This window comes from Ctenopharyngodon idella, chromosome 12 (assembly GCF_019924925.1).
Source record: "Ctenopharyngodon idella isolate HZGC_01 chromosome 12, HZGC01, whole genome shotgun sequence".
NCBI classification, from domain to species: domain Eukaryota; kingdom Metazoa; phylum Chordata; class Actinopteri; order Cypriniformes; family Xenocyprididae; genus Ctenopharyngodon; species Ctenopharyngodon idella.
In genome coordinates, this window is record NC_067231.1 from 27374968 (window position 1) to 27402590 (window position 27623).

Here is a 27623-nt window from a genome sequence, read left to right on the forward strand (position 1 = left end):
ATTCCTATTCCTAAACTTGAGCAACTTGTCTCCTCAGTCCCCAGACGTTTGCAGACTGTTATTAAAAAGAGGGGATGCCACACAGTGGTAAATATGGCCTTGTCCCAACTTTTTTGAGATGTGTTGATGCCATGAAATTTTAAAATCAACTTATTATTCCCTTAAAATGACACATTTTCTCAGTTGAAACATTTGATGTATTCTGAATAAAATATTGAAATTTGAAACTTCCACATCATTGCATTCCTTTTTTATTCACAATTTGTACAGTGTCCCAACTTTTTTGGAATCGGGTTTGTACATTTGAATATATTTTAATCACAAATGAAATGACTGTGCTGGCCTTTGGACGGTTAAACCGAATGACCTTTTGACACTTCAAAATCTTTAAAATACCTTTATATGTAGCAAAATATAATTAAAACCTTTTGGATTCAATAAAAGAGATCTAGTTGTACTACCTTGCATACTTTGGATATCATAACTTTTTATTATTATTATTATTAAGGCCTTTGGACAAAAAAATGATGTTATGAAGTGTCATGAACAGTCTTCAGAAATAAACGTCAGTTTTGTATCATTTATCACTCTGTAAGTCATAGATTTCTGCCTATGCACTGAATGCAGCGTAGATGACTTAAACAATAAGCTATGTTAAATAACCACAACAGAATGCTCTGCCTGCCTCTTATCTGCAGACAAGCAGCACTGCATGTGTTAGACACTGTAATCCAACTCTGACTCGGGCTGCTGAAAACCAACTCAGACCTTTAAATTACTGTTGATGCCTATACAGCCGCTGAGGCAGACACATTATATCATTACCGTTTACACAGTGCTGGATGTGATAAACAGTGCAGCTGCATTTAAATTCTGTTGGCTGTAGTCAAGAAAGAAAAAAAGCCCATTTATATTTAAAGACTGCCATCTGCTGGTCATTAAAGCATTATGTATTACAGTAAATAATGTAGGCCTACTAAATTAGGGTGCAACCAATCCCCACTTAAAATTTGTGAATAGTTTATGTGGCAGTCAACATCATAGGACCTGGTCAGACCTGAAAACAAATTTTCATCTATAATGTGACTAATAAAGGTCTAATAAAATAATGCATGTGCAAATGTTCTGTTGCTTTCAGAGAAATGAAACATCTGAATTCGTATTCCCAGTGTTTCTGAAATGGGTGGCAGAATAATTCAGCAAAACCATTTCGATATGAATATTCATGATAATCCCTCAGATTTGTTTAAAGTTAATGTAAATATAAACAAAACCTAATCTTCTGAATTACACACAGGAATACCAGAGCAGATTACTGCTGGCCAGTAGCTAATTAATAAATCATGAGTGAATTAATTACATATATTATGCATTAATTAGGTGGTAGAGAAGCACTCGTTTGTATTTCAAATCACTGCTCACTTATTCTATTTCCCATTAGTAGTGCGGTACGATGTGTTTTGGAGCCGTGATAATGGCTCATGGTAATGACTCCCGTTTGCAGGATGTCTCTGTTGATATACACTCTAATTTTGTCCTGCGCTGCTCTCTGTAAAACATTGATTTAAAGACATCTGCCATATCCACATGGGTCTTGCAAACAGATGAATTATTCATTTTGATATTATTCTGTATGCTTTATTTATGTTCTTCTATGAAGCACCCAAAGTGATTTCCTCAAAGAAACTACATTATATATATATATATATGGTATGAATGCCAAATTGGCTTTACAGTTATTTGTTGATTATTATAAAGTTTTAATCACATGATAACACAAGTAAATGCACAAATGTATGAATGAACAGACTGATCATATTAACTAATTAATTTGATAGCATTGAAAAGGACACTAAATCAAGTGTTTTCAAACATACAGCACATACTCACACAGATATTTTGGCTCCTCCATGTGGCGAACTTATGAAATAGCCATAACATTGTAATGAACTATACTGTCAACAACCTTCATCAGAGAATGACACATCATCCTAACATTAAAAAGGATGTGTATTTATTGAGGATTTATTTAGAAATTAAAATGGATTTCAAACATTTAATAGGACTACATTAACAGCTTTACAGAGAAATAGATCTCTCAAAAACAAAAATACTACACAGACACAGATTGTTTTGACAATTTGGAGGGCTTTTAATTTGAATTGCTAGCCAATCAATACATTCAAGTCAAAGTAAATTTTCCCGTCAAGTAAATTTCAAAATAGCAGAAAGGTAAACTTACAGTAAAAATGATTAAAAACACATTGATATTCCTATTGTATTTTTTTTTTTTTTTTTTTACTTAGCGTTATTCCTTCTGGTCTTTAGTTTTAATTTACAATATATATATAAATTATATATAATTATATTTATTTATTTTAATTACATATATGTAATATTTAAAATATGTCAAAAGTGTAACATATATATACAGTATAGGGCTAATCGCAATTAATCTCATCCAAAATAAAAGTTTGTGTTTACATAATATGTGTGTACTGTGTATAATTATTTTATATATTTAAATACCCACACTTACATGTATATATTTAAGAAATATTTGCATGTTTATACTGTATATATATTTATATAATTTATATTATATATAATATATAATATAATTATATTTTATATAAATATAACATTTTTTTCTTAAATATATACATGCATGTACACAAACTTATTTTGGATGTGATTAATCGTTTGACAGCACAATATATATATATATATATATATATACAGTGGCAAGAAAAAGTATGTGAACCACTTGCAGAATCTGTGAAAATGTGCAAAATTTTAACAAAATAAGAGAGATCATACAAAATGCATGTTATTTTTTATTTAGTACTGTCCTGAGTAAGATATTTTACATAAAAGATGTTTACATATAATCCATAAGACAAAAAAATAGCTGAATTTATTAAAATGACCCAGTTCAAAAGTCTGTGAACCATTGATTCTTAATACTGTGTGTGGTTACCTGGATGATCTACGACTGTTTTTTGTGATGGTTGTTCATGAGTCCCTTGTTTGTCCTGAGCAGTTAAACTGAGCTCTGTTCTTCAGAAAAATCCTCCATGTCCTGCAGATTCTTCAGTTTTCCACCATCTTTTGCATATTTGAACCCTTTACAGCAGTGACTGAATGATTTTGAGATCCATCTTTTCACACTGAGGACAACTGAGGGACTCAAACACAACTTTTAAAAAAGTTTCAAACATTCACTGATGCTTCAGAAGGAAATACGATGCATTAAGAGTCAGGGGGTGAAAACTTTTGAACAGGATGAAGAGGTCCAAATTTTTCTTATTTCGCTTGAATAACATTTTTTTTTTTTTTTCATTTAGTACTGCCCTTCAGAAGCAACAGAAGATACTTACATGTTTCCCGGAAGACAAATTAAATACAATTTACCTTGATCTTCAAATTCCAAATGTTTTCACCCCCCCATCTATTAATGCATCATGTTTTTTTCTGGAGCATCAGTGAATGTTTGAACCTTTTTTAATAGTTGTGTTTCAGTCCCTCAATTGTCCTCAGTGTGAAAAGATGGATCTCAAAATAATTCAGTCACTGCTGTAAAGGGTTCAAATATGCAAAAAAATCCTTGAAAACTGAAGAATCAGCAGGACCTGGAGATTTTTTCTGAAGAACAGAGCTCAGTTTAACTGCTCAGAACAAACAAGAGACTCATGAACAACCATCACAAAACAAAAAAACAGTCGTAGATCATCCAGGTAACCACACACAGTGTTAAGAATCAATGGTTCACAAACTTTTGAACTAGGTCGTTTTAATAAATTCAGCTATTTTTTTTGTCTTATGGATTATATGTAAACATATTTTATGTAAAATATCTTACTCAGGACAGTACTAAATAAAAAATAACATGCATTTTGTATTATCTCCCTTATTTTGTTAAAATTATTAACATTTTCACAGATTCTGCAAGTGGTTCACATACTTTTTCTTGCCACTGTATATGTTGTCATTTTATGTAGGTTACTTACAACGTACAAATATTGTAAATATTAACAATCATGCTATTTTTGACTCTAACTCTGTTTGAACAAACTTTTCATACTTTTTTTCTTCTGATGTCCAATGCTGGATGTACATTTCCCTTTTCTTCCTTTTTTTTTTTAATCTCTGAACGTTCATGAACAAATGTAATTTCCACCACATTTCAATAGGCCTAGCCTACTGTTTATTGTTGGAATGGACCAGTTAGAGTTAGCATTTCATGTATCCTAAACACACACACAGGCCTATTAAATAATATTTCACACTTTTTGCATACATTTGACAAATAACCGCAGCTTGAAATGACAAGCAATAAAATATTCTATTCACTATTGTATTGAGATTGAAAGTCTGCGATTGGAGATACTTTGTGTGTATAACACATTCATCCACCCCATCCACCCAATAAACAAACAAACAAGGGCGTTTGGTATTTGCGTAACTCCTCCTGTCTCTGCGCAAACCTTAGCGCAGCGAGGACGTGCCGGGCGCAAGGCGCGCTTGATTAAATGACGTCACTGTGTCATGTCGACGGGCAGTGTGCGCCATCTTGAAGCGAAAGCAAATCACGGGCAGATCCCGCTCTCGCTGATCCCGCGCGCCTCCGCTCGCTCTCATTCCGCGCTCGTTCACACCGTCCGCCCGGCTGAGCTCGAGGATAAGCCGCACTGAAGGCTCGAGGCACAGGCACCGGCGATGATGGCAGGTAAACGCGCCGCGCTGGGGGTTGTGTTGGTAGGCGGGGGCGCGAGCGGCAGCAGTGCGGCCTAAACATCAAACCAGCCCCCTTAACTGACACTAAATCAAACCCACATCCACTGCTTTATCTCAGTATGCATGCTCGTGCGGGGCAAGGCTCCGAGTTCAGCGTGATTAAATGCTTCTGGGAGGTTGATCTGTGCATGCATTTAAATGCAGTTATGTTGTTGTTGTTGTTGCAGGGGTTGGTGGAGGCAATGATTTCCAGTGGTGCTTCTCCCAGGTCAAAGGAGCCACAGATGAAGATGTTGCAGAAGGTAAATAATGGGTTGCATTGGTCTTAAACACCCTTGGGTGAGTATGCATGAGTGATGAGGACAGTTTTGTATGGAAAAGCATGCATAGTGAGGTGTGATAGGAAGAGATGGAGTGTTGTAAATCCATGAAAATGTATACATTCATCTCAAAGATACACATTCCTGTCCAAAAAAGTATTCCCACACTTTTTCAAATATATGGAGTGAAGGCGATAGACAGGTCTTGTACTTAATTTTGTATTGCAGTACTGTAAATATTGTTGGGTCTTGTATGACAGATTGCTTGTGCTGTTCGTCTGTAAGGTAAAACCACCTGCTAATAGATGTCAGGAATAATGCTCAGTTTGCTGCTCATTTTATATGTGTGTGTGTCATATATATATATATATATATATATATATATATATATATGTGTATGTATATATAAAATCCATATTGTTGTCCAATCAAATGCACACCCCATATACTACTTAAGGCAAGATGCTACAGGAGAACATGCTAAAAATTTTAACTAACCATATTTTCCCGGTTGAGTCATTACATTAAGACAAATCTTTTGTATAACGAGTTTTCCAAAATGTTATGTTTAAATATGCAAATTAGCCATGATCTAATTAATATGCACTAAATATATTTCCAGAACAGAAATCTGAACATTGGATAAAGCAGGTTCAAATGTTTTTTTTTGTTGACTAGAGGTTTTTACAGAGGGGATTTTGTACATCACTACATAAATCAGATGCATTTATATATGTATGATGTATTAATGCATTTCACCATGTTTAAAGAAAAAAATGTTCTATAAATCAGGCACATGATATGAACAAACCCCTCTGTTTAAAAAAAAAAAAAAAAAAACCTCCCAGAATAAGTTTGGAATAAAACGGTAAAGTTTGGTGTATGTAAGTGCTACTGATTTGGAAATTTCTGACTCCAGAAATGGTGTTTAAATACATGTTTTGTATTTGAAATCCACAGATGCAAAAAGATGTGTAATAAAATGAACATGTAAATGTGTAATTTGGATGTTATCTTTCCACTAGCCTGAAAGATGATGTTATGGAAACAAAATAGCCTGTAATCTCAAGAAAAAAGAAAAACAATGGTTTTGCCTGTAGTGTCTTGCCTTAACTCTGACTAGCAATGACGAGTAGCAGTTGATTGACTATTTTTTAAGGAGAACAATATGTCAGTTTTAGTAGGAAGTATGTCACCGTGGGAAAGAACACAGTTGTTCGGCATACTATTTTGTGAGTTTTTAATATCATGAAGGCAAGTGTTTGCAAATGAGCAGTTGGCATAGTACAGTAGTAATAAATCCAAAAAATGTATTAATATGACATGAAGACACTTTATAGATTGATAGATGTGTCTGCTGGTAAGGGCGTCAGTGAGCATGTGTGTTGCATTCTGGGGCTCCAGTAGGGAAGCACATCCTGTCTTTGAAACGGCGGAAAGCACGTCCAACTGGTCCGACCAGCTCACATTATCCATGTGTCGTGTCCGAGGGTGCGCTCCATCCAGAGATCAGTGAGTGAGGCATGGGAATACGGTTGTGCTTATGAATCTCAGAAAGCAAATTGACATTCGTTGTGGTGTTGAGATTTTGTTGCCAGTTTTTCTCTGCTTTTATATAGTCTCTTTTATATACGTATATAAATGTAGTTATAAAGACCATCCATGCTTATCTCCTGTTGTTGAGCACTTTCGGCCAAGTAGGCTTTTGGGAGGCTTTTTTTTTTTGTAGCTTCTTCATTAAATATTTTTGCTGAATCCGGTTTGTGTGTGGCTTGTCGCTTTGTATGAAACAAAATGCAATAGCTTTTTATTTGACACTGTTGTATTCAGTTCAGAGAGATTCTTAAAGGGAAATCTGTCATCACTTACACATTCTCAAAGTCATTCTAAACCCTTGAGACTTTCATTCATCTTTGAAACACAAATGAAGATATTTTTTAATGAAATCTGAGAGATTTCTGTCTCTTCATTGAAAGTTTGTTCGAACTTTCATAAAGAGGTCGTAAAATAAATCCATATGAAAGGACTGGTTTAATCCAAGTATTCTCTATTTTATATGGTGAACAGATTGAATTAAGGCTTTTATTAACGCATAAACATTGATCCGTGAACATAAACGGAAGCTCAACCGTAATTGCTTGATGCTCGAGAACAAACCTCATTGGTTTTTGCGGAAGCTCAAACGATCATCATTGGTTGTCGCACATCAAGCAAGCATCTTTGAGCTTTCATTTACCAAATTATAGTTCTCTGTGTACGCTCTCTGATCAATGTTTTTACTTGAATAAAAGTCTAAATACAATCTGTTCATCATACAAAGCGCTCATGTCTCTTCAGAAGACTTGGATTAAACTGCTTGATTCATATGGATTTCTTTTAAGATCTCTTTATGAACTTTTTGAAGCATCTGAGTTTTGGGTGAATAGACTTTCAATGACGGGACAGTCAGAAATCTCTCAGATTTCATTAAAAATATCTTAATGTGTGCTCTAAAGATGAACAAAAGTCTTACGGGTTTGAAACGGCACGTTTGTGAGTAATTGATGGCAGAAGTTTCATTTTTGGGTGAACTATGTCTTTAAGGAAATACAGTGACTTTGTTGAATGTTGTTTGTATGGTGGTGGTTGGTTGTTGATGTTTTTGCCTCTTCCAGGTCTCCACTTTGCCCTCTGTGAAAAATAAAACGGATTTCTAGGAAACCAACACATGTTGACTTGTGTAATATCATCTGAGCAGACTGGGCCTTATGTGGAAGAGAAGGTTATTTAGGGATCACTGTATCTCTAGCTAGACTGTGAAGTGTGACTGCTTCTTCCTTTCCACTGAATTCTGTGAATATGGGAATTTGTAGGCCGTAGTGATGATGCATGCTAATTTGGATTCAAAATACAATTACAGTATTGTCTGAATTGTGTATATTTTTAGCAGACTTTCAGGCTTACAGAATGCAAAGATAGAAATAAATGCGGACTGACTTTTTTACATTCAACATAGTACACAGCTCTGAGATAGTCGCAGGCTCACAGCCAATGTGTTTTCCATCTAAGTAATTCCTAAGTGTGAAGACATCCGGTTTCATTTAAATTTACTTGTGGAGCTTTTGATTTTAGAGCAGGGACCCAAGGATTAGTCATAAGAGGTTCTTATAATAACTTGTTGCATATGTTTTACTGGACTGAATGTGCAAAATAGGGTTCATAATCATATTGGCTATTTCATGTCATATACTGATTGTTTGACTCATCAGTTAAAGGGTTAGTTCACCCAAAAATGAAAATTCTGTCATTTATTACTCACCCTCATGTCGTTCTACACCCGTAAGACCGTCGTTCATCTTCAGAACACAATTTAAGATATTTTTGATGAAATCCGATGGCTCAGTGAGGCCTCCATTGCCAGCAATGTCGCTGAACCTCTCAAGATCCAGAAAGGTACTAAAGACATATTTAAAACAGTTTATGTGAGTACAGTGGTTCAACCTTAATATTATAAAGCGATGAGAATACTTTTTGTGCGCCAAAAAAACAAAATAACGACTTTTCAACAATATCTAGTGATGGCCGATTTCAAAACACTGCTTCGAAGCTGTATGAATCTTTTGTTTCGAATCAGTGATTCGAAAGAAAAGATTCATACAGCTTCGAAGCTTCATGAAGCAGTGTTTTGAAATCGGCCATCACTAGATATTGTTGAAAAGTCGTTATTTATTTATTTTATTTTATTTTTTGGCGCGCACAAAGTATTCTCGTCGCTTCATAACCACTGTACTCACATGAACTGTTTAAAATATGTCTTTAATACCTTTTTGGGCATTTGAAAGTGTTAATTATCTTGCTGTTAATGGCGGATTTCATCAAAAATATCTTCGGATTTCATCATGTTTGTGTTAAAATAACTTGGATATTATGTAAATTTCTATTTGTATTTAAATCATGGTGAATATATTGTGAATTTTTTCATCTTGTCCAGCTTAAGTTGGTTGTGTGCTTTTTCTTCAGCCTTGAATGACTTTCAAACAGGAAGTGAGTAATTTGTGGGAAGAACTGCACTGCAAACTCCCTTAAAAGTTATTTGCTCGTTTTTATGAGGCCATAATTCAGTTGGGATGTCACATGGAGAGTCCCGGTTAAGTGTGCTTGTGTGGGGTGCGGGGGTTACCCTCATGATCTTACCTGTCCGACATGGCCACACGGCACCCCTCGCTCACCCTCCCTGCAGGCGAGCCAACGCCGTCCGTACCGCAGCTTCTCCAGGGCTCTTAAATCTTCCTCTGCTGTCTTCTGTGTGCTGCTGACAGCCACAGCCTGGAACTGTGCTATAATGGCCTCTCCCTACCTTTCAGGATGGGTATGTGTTCGTTTATCTCCGTCTGCCTCTCACGCCGGGTGCTCCGCTTGTTTTTGAGCTTACGAGGTCAGGCTTGGTCTGCTTTTCCTAGCGTTAACGGACTCCTCTGTGATCTAACGTGTTGTTTGGGTTACTGTATGATGCTGTAATTTGATCTCGTTTCGGGAGGTGCTGATGTAATGTTGTGGGGGATGTCCGAGGTGGACGTTAGCAGCTTTAGGACGAATCGTTAACGTTTGCTCGGATGTTTTTTTACGAGGTGGTCATGTACCTGCCTACGCTTCCCCCGCTGCTTCTGCGGCTGTTTGTTTGTGTTGTGATACAGTACAGTGGTGTTTCCTCTGGATCTGTACTCGCGTCTTGTTCAGATGCACAGGATGAAAATCGGGTTAATTAATGACCATCACAGCTCTCCTCGCTAAAGTGAATCTCACAAAAACACATCCAGGTCACACAACACCCCAAAATCAAGACTAAAAAAATGTGTATATTTTGCAGAAATAAAATTGTTTTATTGTAAGATGTTTTGCATTTATATATTTTTATGGCAATTAAACTTTAAGCAAGATATGTCATTACTGTGAGAATTTAATAAACCAGTATATGAGTCATATGTTTTACCATATTTAGATTTTCTGTATCAGCACTAACTGTTTTTTATTGTATTAATATAGATAAACTGGTTGTTGTTATTATTATTGTTATTATTATTATTTATGAATACACAAGAATGTATTTAATATTTATTTCAAATATTGAATTGGTGTTAATTTGTGATTTGCTATCATTAAATTGTAACATTACTCATTTAATGTAATATATTATATTGTACATTATATTAAATAATAATAATTACAATAAAATAAAATTTATGACATAGTATATGTAGATGTATAAAAAGACATGTAATATTTAAAATATTGAATTTATTAAATATGTAAATAAGTGTTGCTTTAATCTTTTTAAATCTTTCTAATCTTTTATTATTAAATTGTAATTTATTGTTAAATATTATATTAAAAATATATTGATAACAAAATGCTATTATTAGCCTACTTTTATTTAATATGCAAATATAATCAGATAAACGGTAGTATTTAATATTTATTTTAAATATTAAATGTATTAAATATGTGACTTAACTTTTTGTGCACATCTTATTTGCTTAATATCTTAAACATTATTGTAACTGGAATAAAAGTGGAAAAAATGTGCTTAATTGTGTGCTGTAGTACTGTCACAATGCAAAAAAAAAAACAAACAACTGTAATGGTCCCCAAAATAGTCTTCATTTTCTGTATGCTAAAATAATGGTATCTATTTTTGTTGATCTTGGAGTGAAATATGAGCAGGCGTGCTCTTGCTATGTTTCGTGAGGTTCACCCGCTGATGTTTCTGAGTCATCAGATTCTGTCACTGGTGTGACTAGAGATTGATTAATCAGACGGTTCAGAACACACACGGACAGAGACTGAGGCCTTTGTGTGTTTGTTGCTCATTAGCTGATCCTTCAACCGAGGATTTCTATTGGATAGGCCTGCTGGATTATGGCAAAATCATAATCACGATTATTTTGGTCAATATTGTAATCATGATTATTTGTGACTTTAAAATAATGACTTTCTGGCTTCCATAAATCAAAATAATCATTTGCTCACCCTCATGTTGTGTTTCGATTTGTTTTTACAAAAGGAGAAATATGGAAAACTATTAACTTTAATTGGAGCCCCTTTTCCAACAGTTCAGCCTCTTGAGCTACACCAGACACTTTATTTCCCCTTGTCCTTCTAAAATAAAATTTTGCACATTTCGTTTTGTGAATTGATATACGTTTTTATTAATTATATATTTAAATCATATAATATAAGTTATATAAAAGTCAGCTTGAAATGGAATAAAGATTAGTCAGATTAGTTTGGATGTTAAAGTATGTTCTCCAACTCAAGACTTCATGTGGCACGTTCATTTGTGGGCAGATTAAGTCGTAGCATAGCATATATAGTTGGTATACATGAACGACATTGGGGTGGGCAACGGGGGCCAATCCCCCCCATTTTTATTGTAGTCATGGAGTTTTCCCATGTGAGCCATCAGCTCCCCTACAGTTTGGAGCTGTTAAGACCCGGGTATACTTCATTTTCCACACAGTTGAGTTCGCAAGCCTTTCAAAGTATACTCCTTTGGCCGTGAGCGCAGAAAGACACATTCTAGTGGACTTTTTCAAGCGCTCAAGTCACTAGCACATGCGCTGGACCTTCCTGATGGTGAAAATTATGTTGTGCGGACCGTCGTAGAACGCGGACGGCCGTAGTATACTATACTATGGACTTGAGCCAGGCCTCCACAGACAGCACGTTTCATGAGCGAGATCCAAATCCACATGAATGGCCCGTTCAGGGCACAAGCAAGAAAAACTCAATGTTTAGAGAGTCAAAGTTAGTCCACAGCCTAGTAAACGTTGGCAGCCTCTTTACGTTATTTTTGACTGTGTCGACGAACACCGCATTGTATATAAAACATTCATGAGAAACACCATGAGACAGGAAAGACTCTCGGACATTGCAGTACTGGACATTGAATGTAAATTTGGATAAAACTGTTAATCGCGTTCGCTTTGATGGCGTGGACGCCGTTTAGCCCTTCACAATGGCATAGCAGATGGGCACGCAGGGCATATTAAATTATTTTTATTATTATTAGGCTACTTTTATTACTAAATAAATATTACAGTTCATTTGCCCCACAATAATTTCATAGTGCATCGCCGCATAACCGACACTCTGTGAGGATAATAAAAGATTAGATAGCTTACTCCTCATTTCAAGTACTTCTCAATTCATGAAAATATTAATTTTTTTCACTATGGGCCACGAGAAATATTAAGAAAAATTAGGTTTATCTCTCATCGTCTCTAAGAGTATATACGCGTTAATGCCCCCCATGTTAGTATATGTATTATTATTTTCCACATGAAATCATAAGGGTGAGTAAATTGCATTCTCACATTGGCTTGGGTGGTACTCTGTGAACCGTTCTCTTTCTGTGTAAACTGAAAACACAGAAACAAAGTGTTATCATATCATAACCTTTTTTTTTTATATATATTTTTTATCAGACACTAGTAAACTGTTACCATTTTTAATCAGACACCATGTAACAAAACCTGTAGCTAAAACCAGCTGTGCACTAAGACAAAAGGCCCTACTGATTAGTTTTTCATTACTCGGATTTCTCCATTTTGATTTTGTTGCTCATCAGCGTTTCTCACCTGATGTAGAGTTTCCTCATCAAATCCACCACAGTAAAGAAACCAAATGACCATTAGCTTTGTTTCAGTTCTATAAATGAACAAGAGACATTTGATTATATCTCATACTGTGTTTTTGGCATGTGAACCGTCGGCTAAACGAAGCCCAGGTTTGTGTGCGTTGAGCTAATTGTTCTGTTTCAGGAACACTGAATCATGCCTCTGTTTGTGTCCCCGTGTCCTTCCCTCCGAGCGAGAGAGATCAGAGAGGTGAAGCGGCAGGGGTGGCGAGAGGAAATGATCCACACTGAACATAAGATTTTGTTTTTCAGGTTAAAACATCTCAATATAGTTGGGATAGTTCACCCAAAAATGAAAATTGTCATCAATTACTCACCCTCAAGTTGTTCCAAACCTGTATGAATTTCTTTCTTCTCACAAAAGAAGATATTTTGAAGAATGTTGGTAACAAGATGGTATGGTAACAGTCAATGGCTACTGGCAACTGTCTGGTTACCAACATTACCAACATTTGTGTTCAACAGAAGAAAGAAACTCATACAGGTTTGGAACATCTTGAGGGTGAGTAAATGCTGACGGATTTTTCATTTTTGGGGGAACTTGCGTGTATGAAGACGAGACTTGAATAATGAATATTTTAAAGTGCCCCTATTAGTGTGTAATATAGCTGTTTGTGAATATAAAAGGTCTGCAAAGTTTCATAAATCAAAGTGCTGATAAATTAAGTTGTTGTCTCCCAAACGAGTTGTCATTTCATTGGCTGCTAGCGAACAACGTCTACTTTGATCAAACACTGTAGTTGTTGCAGAAGCCTGGAAGAGTTTGCTTCGTGTTGTCGATATGTTGCTGCAAAAGCAAATCCACTTTCAAAGAATGAGGATTTGGGCTCAAATTGATATGGGAAAACCAATGCCATTGTTACTGTTTGTATCTCGGTGTATACAAGTGCTGAGGAAGTCAGCAGAGCTGAAATTCAGATATAGTAATTGCCGTTTCGTTTCCAAAACATGCTGTAAGAGGTAGACCAATCACAACAGACTGGGTCGTCTGACCAGTCAGCAGGCTCTCGGAAAGGAGGGGTATAGAGAGACAGAATCATTTAGTCACTGTGAGAAAAGATGTGAAGTGCAGTGTATATTACTTGAAAATTAAAGTGTTTTTTTTTTTTTTTTATATATTGGATGCATGTAAACCTATTGTAGGAGACCTCCAAAACAAAATTAGGAGAATTTAAAAGAGTGTATTAGGAACACTTTAAAGGGTTATTTCACCCAAAAATGAAATTTCTGTCATTAATTACTCACTCTCATGTCGTTCTACACCCATGAGACCTACGTTTATCTTCAGAACACAAATTAAGATATTTTTGATGAAATCCAAGAGGTTTTTTTTATTTTTATCCTCAATAGAAAGTAGTGTTGTCACGGTACAAAAATTCCAGTAGTCGGTACCAATACCATAAAAATTTTACGGATTTCGGTACCACAGCAAAATCTGTTGGAACTATTTTACTATTTTATATAGCCTATTTTAAAAACATTAAATATGGTAATCATACATATAAATATTTGGAGCGTGTGTGTATGTTTGTGTGTGTATATATACCTCAATGAAATAAATTTTGAAATATAAAAAAAAAATAAATAAATGCTCAAACATCCATTTTGTAACAGACGTGCGTGTTTATTTGAGCTATTCCTTGAATGAAATGACACACTACAGCCTGTAAAACTATGAAATAAATATCGGTAAATAATGGTAACCTAAATAATAAGAAAGTTAAATATTATTTAAAAAACATTCGTTTTTTATTTCTACACAAAGATGCGTCATATAGCCTACTGCTCTGCTCTTTAAGAGGGATGTGGGACACAAGCAGGAAAGAGACCGTTTCGCTTTAATAACATCTTCATGTTATCTCCTGATGTTACAAGCAACTGACACTTGTTGTAAAAGGTCTGAAGAGCAAGTTTTATCTTCACACATTCAGGCTATATTTGATTTAGTGCTGCCAGGGAAAGCGAAAGTAAAAATTACCAGCGTGTGTGAAACGTGCTATATAAATAAACTTGACGTGCCTTATCAAGTCTAATAACAAGCGCAAACTGTGTTAAATAGAAACTGACGTGCAAGCAAAAAGGTTCCTGTCCTACGGTGTTTTTTCTACTTTACCACAGTAAAGAATGCGAATAGCCTATAATAGGCCTAAAAGCGAACGAAAGGAAGAAACGTTATAGTCTCCTGCGTGAGTGAAGATTTGGGAAAAGAAACAGAGATTTCATGTTCAGTGGAATAACTAATGGAATAGTGTTAAATTCTCTGCTAATCGGGTGACCAGATCGTGATTCGCAAAACAGAATACAAAGCTTAAATTTATGGACTCGCGCACCTCTCTCATTCGGCATGAACCAAAATGTTTTCAATGGCTGCGATGTCACATTTAATTGCTAACCTATTATTTCTTTTGTAAACAAAGCTTTGTGCTTCACTCGTGTCATATTCAAGTAAATACTGGCACAGCGCTATCAGTGGGTACCGAATATACCCAGATTCTCGGTACTACCGGTACTTGGTACCGAAGTACCGGTACTTTTGACAACACTAATAGAAAGCAATGAAATTACCACATTCAAGGTCCAAAAAGGTAGTTAAAAACATTGTTAAAAGTCAACGTGACTACAGTGGTTCAACCTTAATATTATGAAGCGATGAGAATGAAAGGGGAGAGACGAATTTGTTGAATTAAAGTCATTATTTCTGTTTTGTTTTTGCACACAAAAAGTATTCTCATTGCTTCATAGCATTAAAGTTGAACCACTGCAGTCACATGGACTATTTTAACGATGTTTTTTACTGCTTTTCTGGACCTTGAATGTGGTAATTTTGTTGCTTTTTATTGAGGATAAAAAAACCTCTTGGATTTCATCAAATTTCTTAATTTGTGTTCCAAAGACAAACGAAGGTCTAACAGGTTTAGAACAACATGAGCGTAATTTTTGGGTGAACTAACCCTTTAAGAAAGGCAAGCATTGTTTGTCTTTGGCACAACATTCGATGATCAGTCTTGCACAGTAAAGGCTGATTTATACTTCTGCGTCGAGTGTACGCCATAGGCTGTTTGTACCACGCGTAGCCTACGATGTAGCCTGACGTGCACCTCTTCAAAAATGTAACAACGCATCAATTCTACGCGGACCGCAAGCGCTGTGATTGGTCTGCTAGAACCCCTCCCTCGGGTCAAAAAACTGGCACGGAGCAATAAGAGAAGAGCGAGCGTTTTCAACTTCCATAGGAATGAAACATGCAGTCATACTGCAACAAGTCGTTACCTATTTGTCGCTTCTCTGCCGCTTCTCTGACAACGTACATGACGAGCTGCTGCTTCTTCGGCTTTTGCCTTGATACTCAACATGACCGTGGACACTGCCTACTAGTGGTCTGCATGCATGTCGATGTGGACAACGACGCAGAAGTATAAATGAAAACAGACGCATAGCCTACGGCGCAGAGGCTCCGGCGTAGGTCTGACGCAGAAGTATAAATCAGCCTTAAGACCAAGAACATGTATTTAGGAAGTAACTTGGCTCAATTGTTGGTGTCAAACCTTTCTACTTTCTTAAAGCTGTGCATGTTGAATGTATGAAATAAATGATTGTCTCATCTTTCTTTCTTCCTTTCGGACATACAGCGGACATTATCTCAACCGTTGAATTTAACTATTCTGGGGAATTACTAGCCACAGGAGACAAAGGGGGAAGAGTCGTCATATTTCAGAGAGAACAGGAGGTAATGCAACCCAAAGATTTTTGTGGTTTCTTTCTTTTTTCTTTTTTTTTTTTAGAAAGTGACGCAATAAGTGTGTTAACTAGTGTGTTCAATGTTTCTCTTCACAGAGTAAAAACCGCCCACTCTCAAGAGGGGAATACAACGTGTACAGCACTTTTCAGAGTCACGAGCCTGAGTTTGATTACTTGAAAAGTTTAGAAATAGAGGAGAAGATCAATAAAATCAGATGGCTCCCGCAACAGAACGCTGCACACTTTCTCCTGTCTACAAATGGTATGAAGAGGAAATTGATCTTTTGCTTCTGTTTTTGTCTTTTGTTACACTACTATTCAAAAGTTTGGGGTCGGTAAGATTTATTTATTCTAAAGTAATTCATACTTTTATTCAGCAAGTATGCATTAAATGGAAGTGCAGCCTTAGTGAACATAATATACTTTTGTTTCAAATGAAAAAATCTTACGTACCCCAAACTTTTGAACGGTAGTTTACCTGTGGCTGATCCAAAAATATTTGAGCTGCCTACCTTGACAGTATTGTGATCATCCTGACAAAAAGATGGTGACATATTTTGTGCTGATTAAAGGAAAACTTGTATTTTATGCAGTTTGTCTGTTACTGATTTGTATATTTTTCTCTTATCGAAAAGACAAAACCATCAAACTATGGAAGATTAGTGAAAGGGACAAACGAGCGGAAGGATACAACCTTAAAGACGAAGACGGAAGACTGCGAGATCCGTTTCGAATCACATCACTACGGGTTAGTCTGTCTCTCTTGTTCCCATGACATTCTGAGTTGCAAGTGCAGCCAGTAGCTGTGTGGTGAAGCACTGGTTTTTAGTTAATAAATTTAAAAAAAAAAACATCTGCACAACTGTGAACCTTTAATAATGGTTAAAGTTAATTCATAAATACAGGTGCTGGTCATATAATTAGAATATCATCAAAAAGTTCATTTTTTTTATTATAAATTATTTTTAAAAATGAAACTTTCATATATTCTAGATTCCCCACATGTAAAGTAAAACATTTCAAAAGTTTTTTTTTTTAAATTTTGATGATTAGAGCGTACAGCTCATGAAAGTCCAAAATCCAGTATTTCAAAATATTAGAATATTTCCTAAGATCAATCAAAAAATGGATTTGCAAAACAGAAAAGTTCAAGTTCTTTAAAGTATGTTCTTTTGTGCACTCAATACTTGATCGGCAGGACATATTACAGCAAATGACTTGCTCCTAGCACAAATTACAGCATCAGTGAAGTGTGGCATGGAAGTGATCAGCCTGTGGCACTGCTGAGGCACTATTGAGCCTTCAGATCATCTGTATATTGTTGGATCGACTGTTTCTCATCTTTCTCTTGAAAATATCCCATAGATTCAGGTCAGGCATATTGGCTGGCCAATAAAGCACAGTAATATCATGGTCAGCAAACCACTTGGAAGTGTTTTTTGCACTGTGGGCAGATGCTAAAGTCCTGCTGGAAAAGGAAATCAGCATCTCCATAAAGCTTGTCAGCAGATGGAAGCATAAAGTGCTCCAAAATCTCCTGGAAGATGGCTGCATTGACTTTGCACTTGATAAAACACAATGGACCAACACCAGCAGACGTCACGGCCCCCCCAAATCATTACTGACTTCAGAAACTTCACACTAGACTTCAAGCAGCTTGGATTCTGTGCCTCTCCAGTCTTCCTTCAGACTCTGGGACCATGATTTCAACATGAAATGCAAAATTTACTTTTATCTGAAAAGAGGACTTTCGACCACTGTTCACTGTCCAGTTCTTTTTCTCCTTAGCTCAGGTAAGATGCTTCTGACGTTGTCTCTGGTTCAGAAGTGGCTTGGTAGTCCTTTTCCTGAAGATGTCTGAGTGTGGTGACTCTTGATGCGCTGACTCCAGCTTCATTCTACTCATTGTGAAGCTCTCCCAAGTGTTTGAATCGGCTTTACTTTAAAGTATTCTCAAGCTTGCGGTCATCCCTGTTGCTTGTGCACCTTTGCCTACCCAATTTCTTCCTTCCAGTCAACTTTGCATTTAATATGCTTTGATACATCACTCTGTAAACAGCCACCCCATTCAGTAATGACCTTCTGTGACTTACTCTCTTTGTGGAGGGTGTCAATGATTGTCTCCTGGACCATTGCCAAGTCAGCAGTCTTCCCCATTAGTGTGGTTTCAAAGAACAAGAGATACCCGAAATTTATACTGTAGGGATGGTCATTTAATGAAACTCAAATGTAAATATTCTAATATTTTGAGATACTGGATTTTGGACTTTCATTAGCTGTACGCTCTAATCAACAAATTAAAAAAAAAAAAAAACTAAACTAAAAAACTAAAAAAAAAAAGTAACTTTAAAAGTTACTTTTAAAAGTAATGCATTACAATGTCGCGTTAAAAAAAAGTAAATAATTGTTACGTAGTTACTTTTTATGTAAAGTAAGGTTACATTACTTTTGCTTTACTTTTTCCTCACCTGGGCTGTTACTTGACTAGTTACTTGAAAAAAGTTCTGATTACATAACTCAAGTTAATTGTAATGTGTTACCCCCAACACTGGTAACCATTAACTGACATCAGAGAACCAAATGTGTTGTTAAATTATGGATACATTAACTTAAACTTCAAGAAAATGTTTTGGGTCAAAGGGGTTCGGCTGACAAAAGTTTCGAAAACCCAAATTAGGGCTGCACAATTTTTCGTGGTTAAACCGCACACGATTTGGTAAAGGCTGCGATTATTTTATGCGCAGCTTGTCAGAGCTGTACGGCTCTGTGATCAGTAGTAAATGCTTCTCCATCTGAAAGCCAGAGGGCGCTCTTGTGCAGAAACTCTAAATATGCCCTGCTGCAGAAGAAGATAACATGCTTAATATCGCTGTAGCTGAATAAACAGAAGATTTAAACGCTTTGATTGGTTAATCATGACTAATAAACACACGACTGCCTTGTTCTGTGTAAGATGCCACATCATGTCACAGAAGGATGCTCAACTGTCGTTATGAAGTGAGTTTGGAGTAAAAGCATGTTATTAAATGTTCTTTTGTTGGACAAGATGTTAATAAATGCTTCTCATGTCTGGAAAGATGTTTGATGCGTGTTGCTTTTTCAAATGTACATTATAAGCAATTCAAACTCTGTGCTTTCAGATGGATTAGCATTTAGAGCCGTACTTCATTGACAAGCTGCACATAAAAAAAAAATAATAATAATCGCAGCCTTGGCGATTTCATTAACACATTAAGAATCACGGTTAAGCGATAATCGCATTTAAGTTCAATGTTATTTTTCGTATTGTGCGATAAATCATGCAGCCCTAACCCAAACTTATTTTAAAATCATAGAACCTTAAATGTAAAGTGTTCAAAACTCTCTTTGGAACCAGTTATAATCGTATGTTTGCTTATTTTTAGTGCATCACAATATGGTTGAGAAAAGATTACTTTATCCAACTTAACGTTCCAAAATCAGCCTTAGAAATTAATGTAGGATGGGAGAGACAAGATGAAAAAGAAATTTAAAATGTTAATACATTTAAATGTTTTTTGTTGGTGGTGGTTTAATATTTCATTAAGTAACTCTGGTTGTCTTGCAGGTTCCTGTGCTGATGCCAATGGACTTGATGGTGGAAGCCAGCCCACGCAGAATATTTGCAAACGCACATACATATCACATCAATTCCATTTCAGTAAATAGTGATTATGAAACATACCTTTCTGCAGACGACCTCAGAATAAACCTCTGGCATTTAGAAATCACAGATAGAAGTTTTAGTATCCTTTACGTGGTCCGTGACAATTTTTTTTTTTTTTTTTTTTTTTTTTTTTTATTGAAATATGTCCTCCCTGAATTTTTTTTGCTCTAAAGGTGTTTATTTATATATTTCTAATTGTGCTTAAGCAGTAGTCATAATTTAGTTTTCATGACCACTCTCCACCTTTAGAACTAAACTGGCTGTTTTATACCTTATGTAAACATTCTCAATGCATGTGAAATACGGTAAAGTGCTTGGGTTTGTGCACTTGCCCACCTTTTAAAGGTGTGCTAAGTGATTTCTGAGAAACACTGTTGATATTTGAAATCAACACCCAAACAAACACACCCCTCCCTTCATTGCTCCACCCACAAAAAACAAATGGAACGCAGGCAATCACTAACAGCTGCCGCATTAGGTGACTCACGCAAATATGGATGAATCGGCTGTGATTCAACGACATGTGAAACAGCAATGTTACTTGCGTATCAAGCAGAAACAAAGCAACCTTAGCGTCCGTTTTCATAGTGCCTCCTGCTCTCTAACGTCTCCAGCGCTGGAAAGCTTTTCCAATATTAACGCTCGTACCTGATTGTAACCCTCCTTCTTCCAATTATATTCCTCTGATCTTTTCCTCTTTGGTAATATCTCGGCTATCTCTCTTTCTACAGTCTTTCTACAAATGTCCCGCTTGCTCACACTCTCTCCTCCCCCCTCATGAGCAGATACGCCCCTGGTGATTGGCTACAGGAGTATTTAGGTGCTCCATGGATCGGTCCGATCCTCTTTGTTTGTTTTTTTTTTTTTTTTTTCCTATTTAGACAGCCAGGACTATGTACAAACACAATTTTTTTTTTTTTTTTTTTTTTTTTTCAGCACTCACACAGTATGGACATTAGGAAATATTCACAAAATTGTGATTTAAATTTTCAGAAGCATTTCTCAGAAATCGCTTACTGCACCTTTTAATAATGAGCTCTTTTCAAAGCCTGAATTACACTGTGACAGGTTTGTGAAACAATATAACCCTTTTAACAATTGTATTTTAGTGTAAAACATACAACATTTTTTTAATATTGAAGGCATCGGAATATATTTTAAATGTCAGTCAACAGCTGAAGAATTAGAAAACATCCTCCAATCAACATTTTTAACCATGTTTTTGTTCAAAAGCCAAACCCTCAAGTAAAGGCCTGCAGCGGTGACATCTCAGCCGCTTTAAAGTGTTTGAACGTCTTTCTGTTGGTTTCCTTTATTGTTTCCCCCCTCAGACATTGTAGATATAAAACCAGCCAATATGGAGGAGCTGACGGAGGTGATAACAGCAGCCGAGTGTCACCCACACCAGTGTAACGTCTTTGTATACAGCAGTAGTAAAGGAACCATCCGCCTGTGTGACATGAGGGCCGCCGCGCTCTGTGATAGACATAGTAAATGTGAGTATTTTAAGTCAGTCCAATGTCTTTTTTTTTTTTTTTCCCCTTTATTGTATATATCGGTCAGAGAGTCTGAACTTTCTGCGTATGTTCCCTGACGCAATGTCAGGGAACAAAAAAAGATCAGACTCTCTTTTTAAAAGGCTGTGGAAAGTTCCCACTTGGTCTGTTTTTGCAGTGTTTAATGTCAGCAGGGCCTTATGTTACATAATCACTGGGTTATGTAATTAATCGAACGTTCTGTTCTCAACTTAGACCTCATTCCAGATCAACAAAGCAAAACAGTAAACTCTGGTCACTTTACTTCCTGTCGAATCCGTTCGTTTAAAAACAGACTGCAAATGCATGAAATTGGAATGTGTTTGGATGGAATAAATGCACTGTTGGTTTTCTACTGCCTTATACTTTATACTGTGCAGTATTATGCTCGATTATGGCCAAAATCATTATCACAGTTATTTTGATCACGATTATTGGCACAGAAAGCCGCCTAAGGAACAGCATCTCTTTTGTGGCTCACTGTGCTTTTAATAACACTGTTTAAGCACATCCTGCAGTTTAGCAGCAGTAGATTGCTGAATATAAAGTTCAAAAGAACAGCATTTATTTGAAAAAGTCTTTTGTAACATTATAAATGTTTTTTTTTATTTTTATTTTTTTATTTTTTTTTTTTTTTATTGTTTTAATCAATTTAATGCATTTAATATTGAATTATTCAATATAAGTATTAATTTCTTTCAAGAAATAAAATCTTGCTGATCCCAAACTTTTGAATGGTAGTGTACATGTGCATTGTGCACTTCACGTTTTTACATTTTCTACTCAAACAAGCTGTTTGAGTTGAGCTGCAAGTGAGAAATGTCATCAAAAATGTTGTGGTTTTGTTTCTCCAAAGTTTTTGAGGAGCCAGAAGATCCCAGCAGCCGGTCGTTCTTCTCAGAAATCATCTCCTCCATATCCGATGTCAAGTTCAGCCACAGTGGTAGATACATGATGACCCGCGATTACCTCTCCGTTAAGGTTTGGGACCTGAACATGGAGAACCGGCCTGTAGAAACCTACCAGGTACAGTAGAGATCTGATTATTGCAACAGCTGGCATTCCAGAGCGTGTCCCGTCATGTTTGGCTTGTTTTCAGAACATGGTGTTTCACGTCTTCGATTAATACATTCTTCAAATAGTGCCGGCACCTCCCCAAAGTTTCACACAGTGCTTAAATGTGTCTTATTTTGCAATTGATATGACTTTGTTTTTTGCTGATTCACATGTGCTTCTGTTTCAGGTTCACGAGTACCTACGTAGCAAGTTGTGCTCGCTCTACGAGAACGACTGCATTTTCGATAAGTTTGAGTGCTGTTGGAACGGTTCAGACAGGTGCGGAACTATTTTAAGAGGATGAATGTAGAGGTCTATGTTCTCACAAAATTTTCCACATCTTCCCACATGCTCTTTTGAAGTCCCATTCCCACAGTTCCACATCTTAAAGCAGTTTATTCTTCCCAATAATGTGACAACACTTTTCCTCCCCTTCTGCTTTATGTGTGGGAGTAGAAAGAGTTTTGTGTGTGTATAACATTTTTATATATATATATATATATATATATATATATATATATATATATATATATATATATATATATATATATATATATATATATATATATATATATATATATATATATATATATAATACACACACATATATATACACACACACACACATATACAAACACACACAGTCAAACCAAAAATTATTCAGACATTTTTTTATATTTTTACTAGTGGGACACTATAGTTAATTTATGTAAGTGAGGATAGGAAAATAAAGTAAACTGTGACATATTATACCTAAAAATTCTTCATACAGTGGACTACCAGTAAAATTGCTAAAAATATTGAACCAAAAATTATTCAGACACTTTGACCTGACCATGTTTTGCTTAAGTGTTAAGATTTAATTAAGATATTTCTGACACAGTTTAACTCTGAGATCTTGTCATATTTTATTACCATTTTTTTAAACTATAGTGAATAAACTATTAATTAATGTATTAATTTGGTTTGACTGTAATCTCTCTCTCTCTCTCTCTCTCATATATATATATATATATATATATATATATATATATATATATATATATATATAAATATATATATATATATATATATATAATATATATATTACATACATACATACATACATAGTGTTAGTTTTATTTTTATTTATATATTAGACCTTTAGAACTTTGTTCTTTGGAGGGTGGAAGAAGCAAGTCTACTTTTTCTTTTATACTATTTATCTTAGGTTTGTCATTATTATTTGTCATCATTACAGTAATCACAACAATTTGTGTGGATGACACATGCCAAATTATTTGTGCATATTTGTAAAGACGGGATAATGGTAGGTTTCTTGTGAAATATTTGATGGATGAAACTACTCATTAAAAATTGAGTGGAAGCTACTTGGTAAGTCTTTAACCCATAGTTTCTATGTTAAAAAGTGAATCATTTTGATAATCAAGACTTGACATTAACACCCGCTAAATGCGGGTGGATTTCAGCGGTGGCATGTATCGCAGTCACTCCTACCAGACATTTTGTTGGGTTGAATTTTATATATGAAATTCATTTTTCAATTGTAAATCAAAGATTTCAAAAGGCATCTAAAATAATAAACTAAACGCAATGCAGTGTTGTCAAAAATACAATTTTTTTTTCTTTCTTTTTTTCACTGAAATATCTGAAACGCTTCCAATACTCATTTTGCACAGAATAGATTCACAATACCAGCCTCTCTCTCTCTCTCGCTCTCTCGCGCTCTCTCTCTCTCTCATCTCTCCGACAGTGAGTTGAGACAAACCCGCCTCCCCTCACTCGCTCGTTTCATTTGCTCTGGATGAATATTGTTGATGTTACAGGGCTTGAATTTCAGCGTGGGATTGCGCAGTTTGCACACAAATTTACAGATTTTGAGTTTGCACCTAAAGTGCGCACACAAAGTCGCCTCTCAGTACTAAATTTAGTTCTTTTTCGCTGATTATTGCGCTTAAACAGACAAATAAACACAAAATAATGTCAAAATGCTGGTCTTGGCGAGTGTTCACGTGTAAGCAGTCAATTATGTTTTAAGTGAACATAAACAGTTGAGAGATAAAACGCACGTGTAACAGTATAATGGATCTGTGCGTCAGGTCTTAATGTGACAGCAGCCTAATAAACCTGCTGCCAAATTATGAGATGTTAAAAATATCTATGGCAGTTTTCCCCCATGGTATCGATGTCAAAATTGTGGCCAGTGAAAATTTGGAAAACCACTAGCCACAGTGGCTGCTGAGCAAAAAAGTTAATGTCAAGCCCTGGTGATAATGTTTACTTTAATAATATTAATGATAAAGTTTTTATTTCTGATTGGTGTTGATGAAGTGGTACTTGAACTGAATCAAAATAGTTGAAACCATTCACACCTACAAATCAGGTGTTTGGTCCTTGAGCAAAACAAATGCTTAACCGTGTTTAAGATGAAAACAGACTGATTGAAAACAGTCATTATTTTCCAATTGGTGGTGCAGAAGTTCTCAAACTCAAAAGCCTGTGGAGACTGCGTTTAGGTAACCTAAAACTCATAGTAAGTAAATGGTGACTAATCTTTATTCTTTTCCTCCTCTCTCATCGGCCCTGCTCTTCCCTCCTCTTCAGTGCCATTATGACGGGCTCCTACAACAACTTCTTTAGGATGTTCGACAGGAACACACGCAGGGACATCACACTGGAGGCGTCGAGGGAGAACAGTAAACCCCGTGCCATGCTCAAACCCCGCAAGGTCTGCACCGGCGGCAAACGGAAGAAAGATGAAATCAGCGTGGACAGCCTGGACTTCAACAAGAAGATCCTACACACCGCCTGGCACCCAAAAGAGAACGTCATAGCTGTGGCCGCCACCAACAACCTGTATATATTCCAGGACAAAGTTAATTAAAAAAAGAGAGTGATTTAAAAACCAAGAAGAAACAAAAATCAAGAAAAAAAGAAACATCCCCTCCTCCCCGTTTCCTCCGGCCCAGGTCGGAGGGCGCTCAAGAAATCTTGTACTTTGCAATGATAAGCCTAGTCGTTAAATCTGTAAGAGAAATATGGCCCCGTTGTCGTCCTGACAAAGAAGTGAAGCACTTGTTTTTCACATGTAGACAAGGAAGCTGAGAGACAGATCGTATATTTTGGAAAAAACCCTCTTTGGGAGGGTGTCAATAATTTAAAAAAAAAAAACAGGAGAAGGCCAATTTCAACCATCCCTCCAACAACGGAATCGGCACCAATCAGCATTAAGACCAGATCAACTTCGCAAAAGTCGTACATGTATTCGTCTTTCGGCTGAGCCTTACGTTTTTATGATTTGACGACCAAAAGTACGGAAACGCACCAGGATGAGTAACGTCTCGCTGTCAATCGTATGTACTTGCTGTTTGACTTCGAAATTCAGGCCTTCATGAGCGTTTGTTTATTGCCTGTTAACATTCCTTCCCCTGGCCCAACTCTCAGGCCTTGATGTTCTACCTTTTTAAGCACTTAAAAACAGGTCTCCAATTTGGTCAGTGGACAGTTTCTTGTTTCTGTTTTCTTTCGTTTTTATTTTTGTTCCGTTTTTATACTTTTTTTTTTTTTTTTTCTCCTTGTTTTCTTATGCATAATATCTACTCACTTGACTGTATCTATATATTACACCATCTGGTGTCAAACCACTTAATAAAAGTAACATAACTACAAAGAGAAAGCGTTTTTACATTATGAGCAGGTATGTATGAATTTTATGTTCTATATTTGCATGTAGATCTGGAGCGCCAGTGGTTAAAATGTGAAATCATCCTGCTGAACCTGTTTCGGCAGCATTATTGGGGAATTCAACGACAAAAACCATGGATTTTTCCAAATGAAATGATTCGTTTGACTTTCGTTGCAAACAAAAAACATTTCTTTTGGCCTTGATTTTACTTTTTCAATTGCTTGTGTGTCGGACGAGTCTGAAGACGACAGCAAACCAAAAGGAATTCCCTGATAATGAGCCGGTTGGGAAGCAAATCTCCATGTTGTACTACTTGAATTTGCAGTTGCACTGTTTGATTGAGGACATTGGCCATAAGCATCAGTATTGCCGTCTGATTCGCTTTAGATCCTGTTTTTATTTTGATATTAGTTTTGTTTTTTTTGTTTTTTCATTTTTATAAAGGGATTCTACCGCCTTAAGTCTGTCCTATAATAATCCTTACCTGATAACCTTGAGGATTAGATGATCTCGACATCCCAAGTCGCCCGGATACCTTACCCACAATTCTTCCTACATGCATTATTTTTCCTTATAGCACTCCGTTTGTCCGTTCATGTGCTGCTACGGTTCTTGCGGCTTAGTATTTGGACACTAATATACAAGATATCGTACGGTCGGTGACCGGCGTAGAACACTCAAATTGAAACCGATGTGTTGAGTGCCTCTGGAGACAACTGGTTTTCCTCCAGTCAATCAAAGTTAAACAGATCACATACAGATCTGGAGATACTCCTAGCGCTCAATTCCTGCGCAAAAGAAAAAGATGTTGTGCAGAAATTGATCGTGCATCAGGATGTGGTTTAAAGAAACCGGTGACAACACACAGTTTGTGTGCTGCTGAATTTTGACATGCAGCTGCAAAACTGATGTCAAAATAATAAACGTAACTTAACGGTTGACAAGTACAAAGTTGTTGTATAGCTGATTGTGACGCTCTTTAAATCTGGGAACTTAAGGGTCGGTTACGTACTCCCCTTGTTCCGTGTTAAATGATGATGATGATGATGATGATGATGCTAACATTGTGAAAGTGTACACTTGTTTGATTATTTTTGACCAAAGTTAAATAAAATTTTAATTGTGTTTATCTGAATCGACACACTGGCCAACACTTATTCAAATGATTTCAGGTAGCCTTGGTGAACTTTTT

At 36.2% G+C, this 27623-nt stretch overlaps 1 protein-coding gene across 1 annotated transcript; it reads left to right on the forward strand.

Moving 5' to 3' along the window:
• Positions 1-4511: 4511 nt before the first annotated feature.
• On the forward strand, positions 4512-27566 carry ppp2r2d (protein phosphatase 2, regulatory subunit B, delta). The gene is made up of 10 exons (XM_051913818.1): positions 4512-4729; positions 4965-5039; positions 16362-16459; positions 16567-16732; positions 17106-17218; positions 20057-20234; positions 21487-21651; positions 22547-22716; positions 22934-23025; positions 25351-27566. The coding sequence occupies exons 1-10, from the start codon at positions 4720-4722 to the stop codon at positions 25628-25630; spliced, it is 1347 nt and encodes a 448-aa protein (XP_051769778.1). The 5' UTR covers positions 4512-4719; the 3' UTR covers positions 25631-27566.
• Positions 27567-27623: the final 57 nt, after the last annotated feature.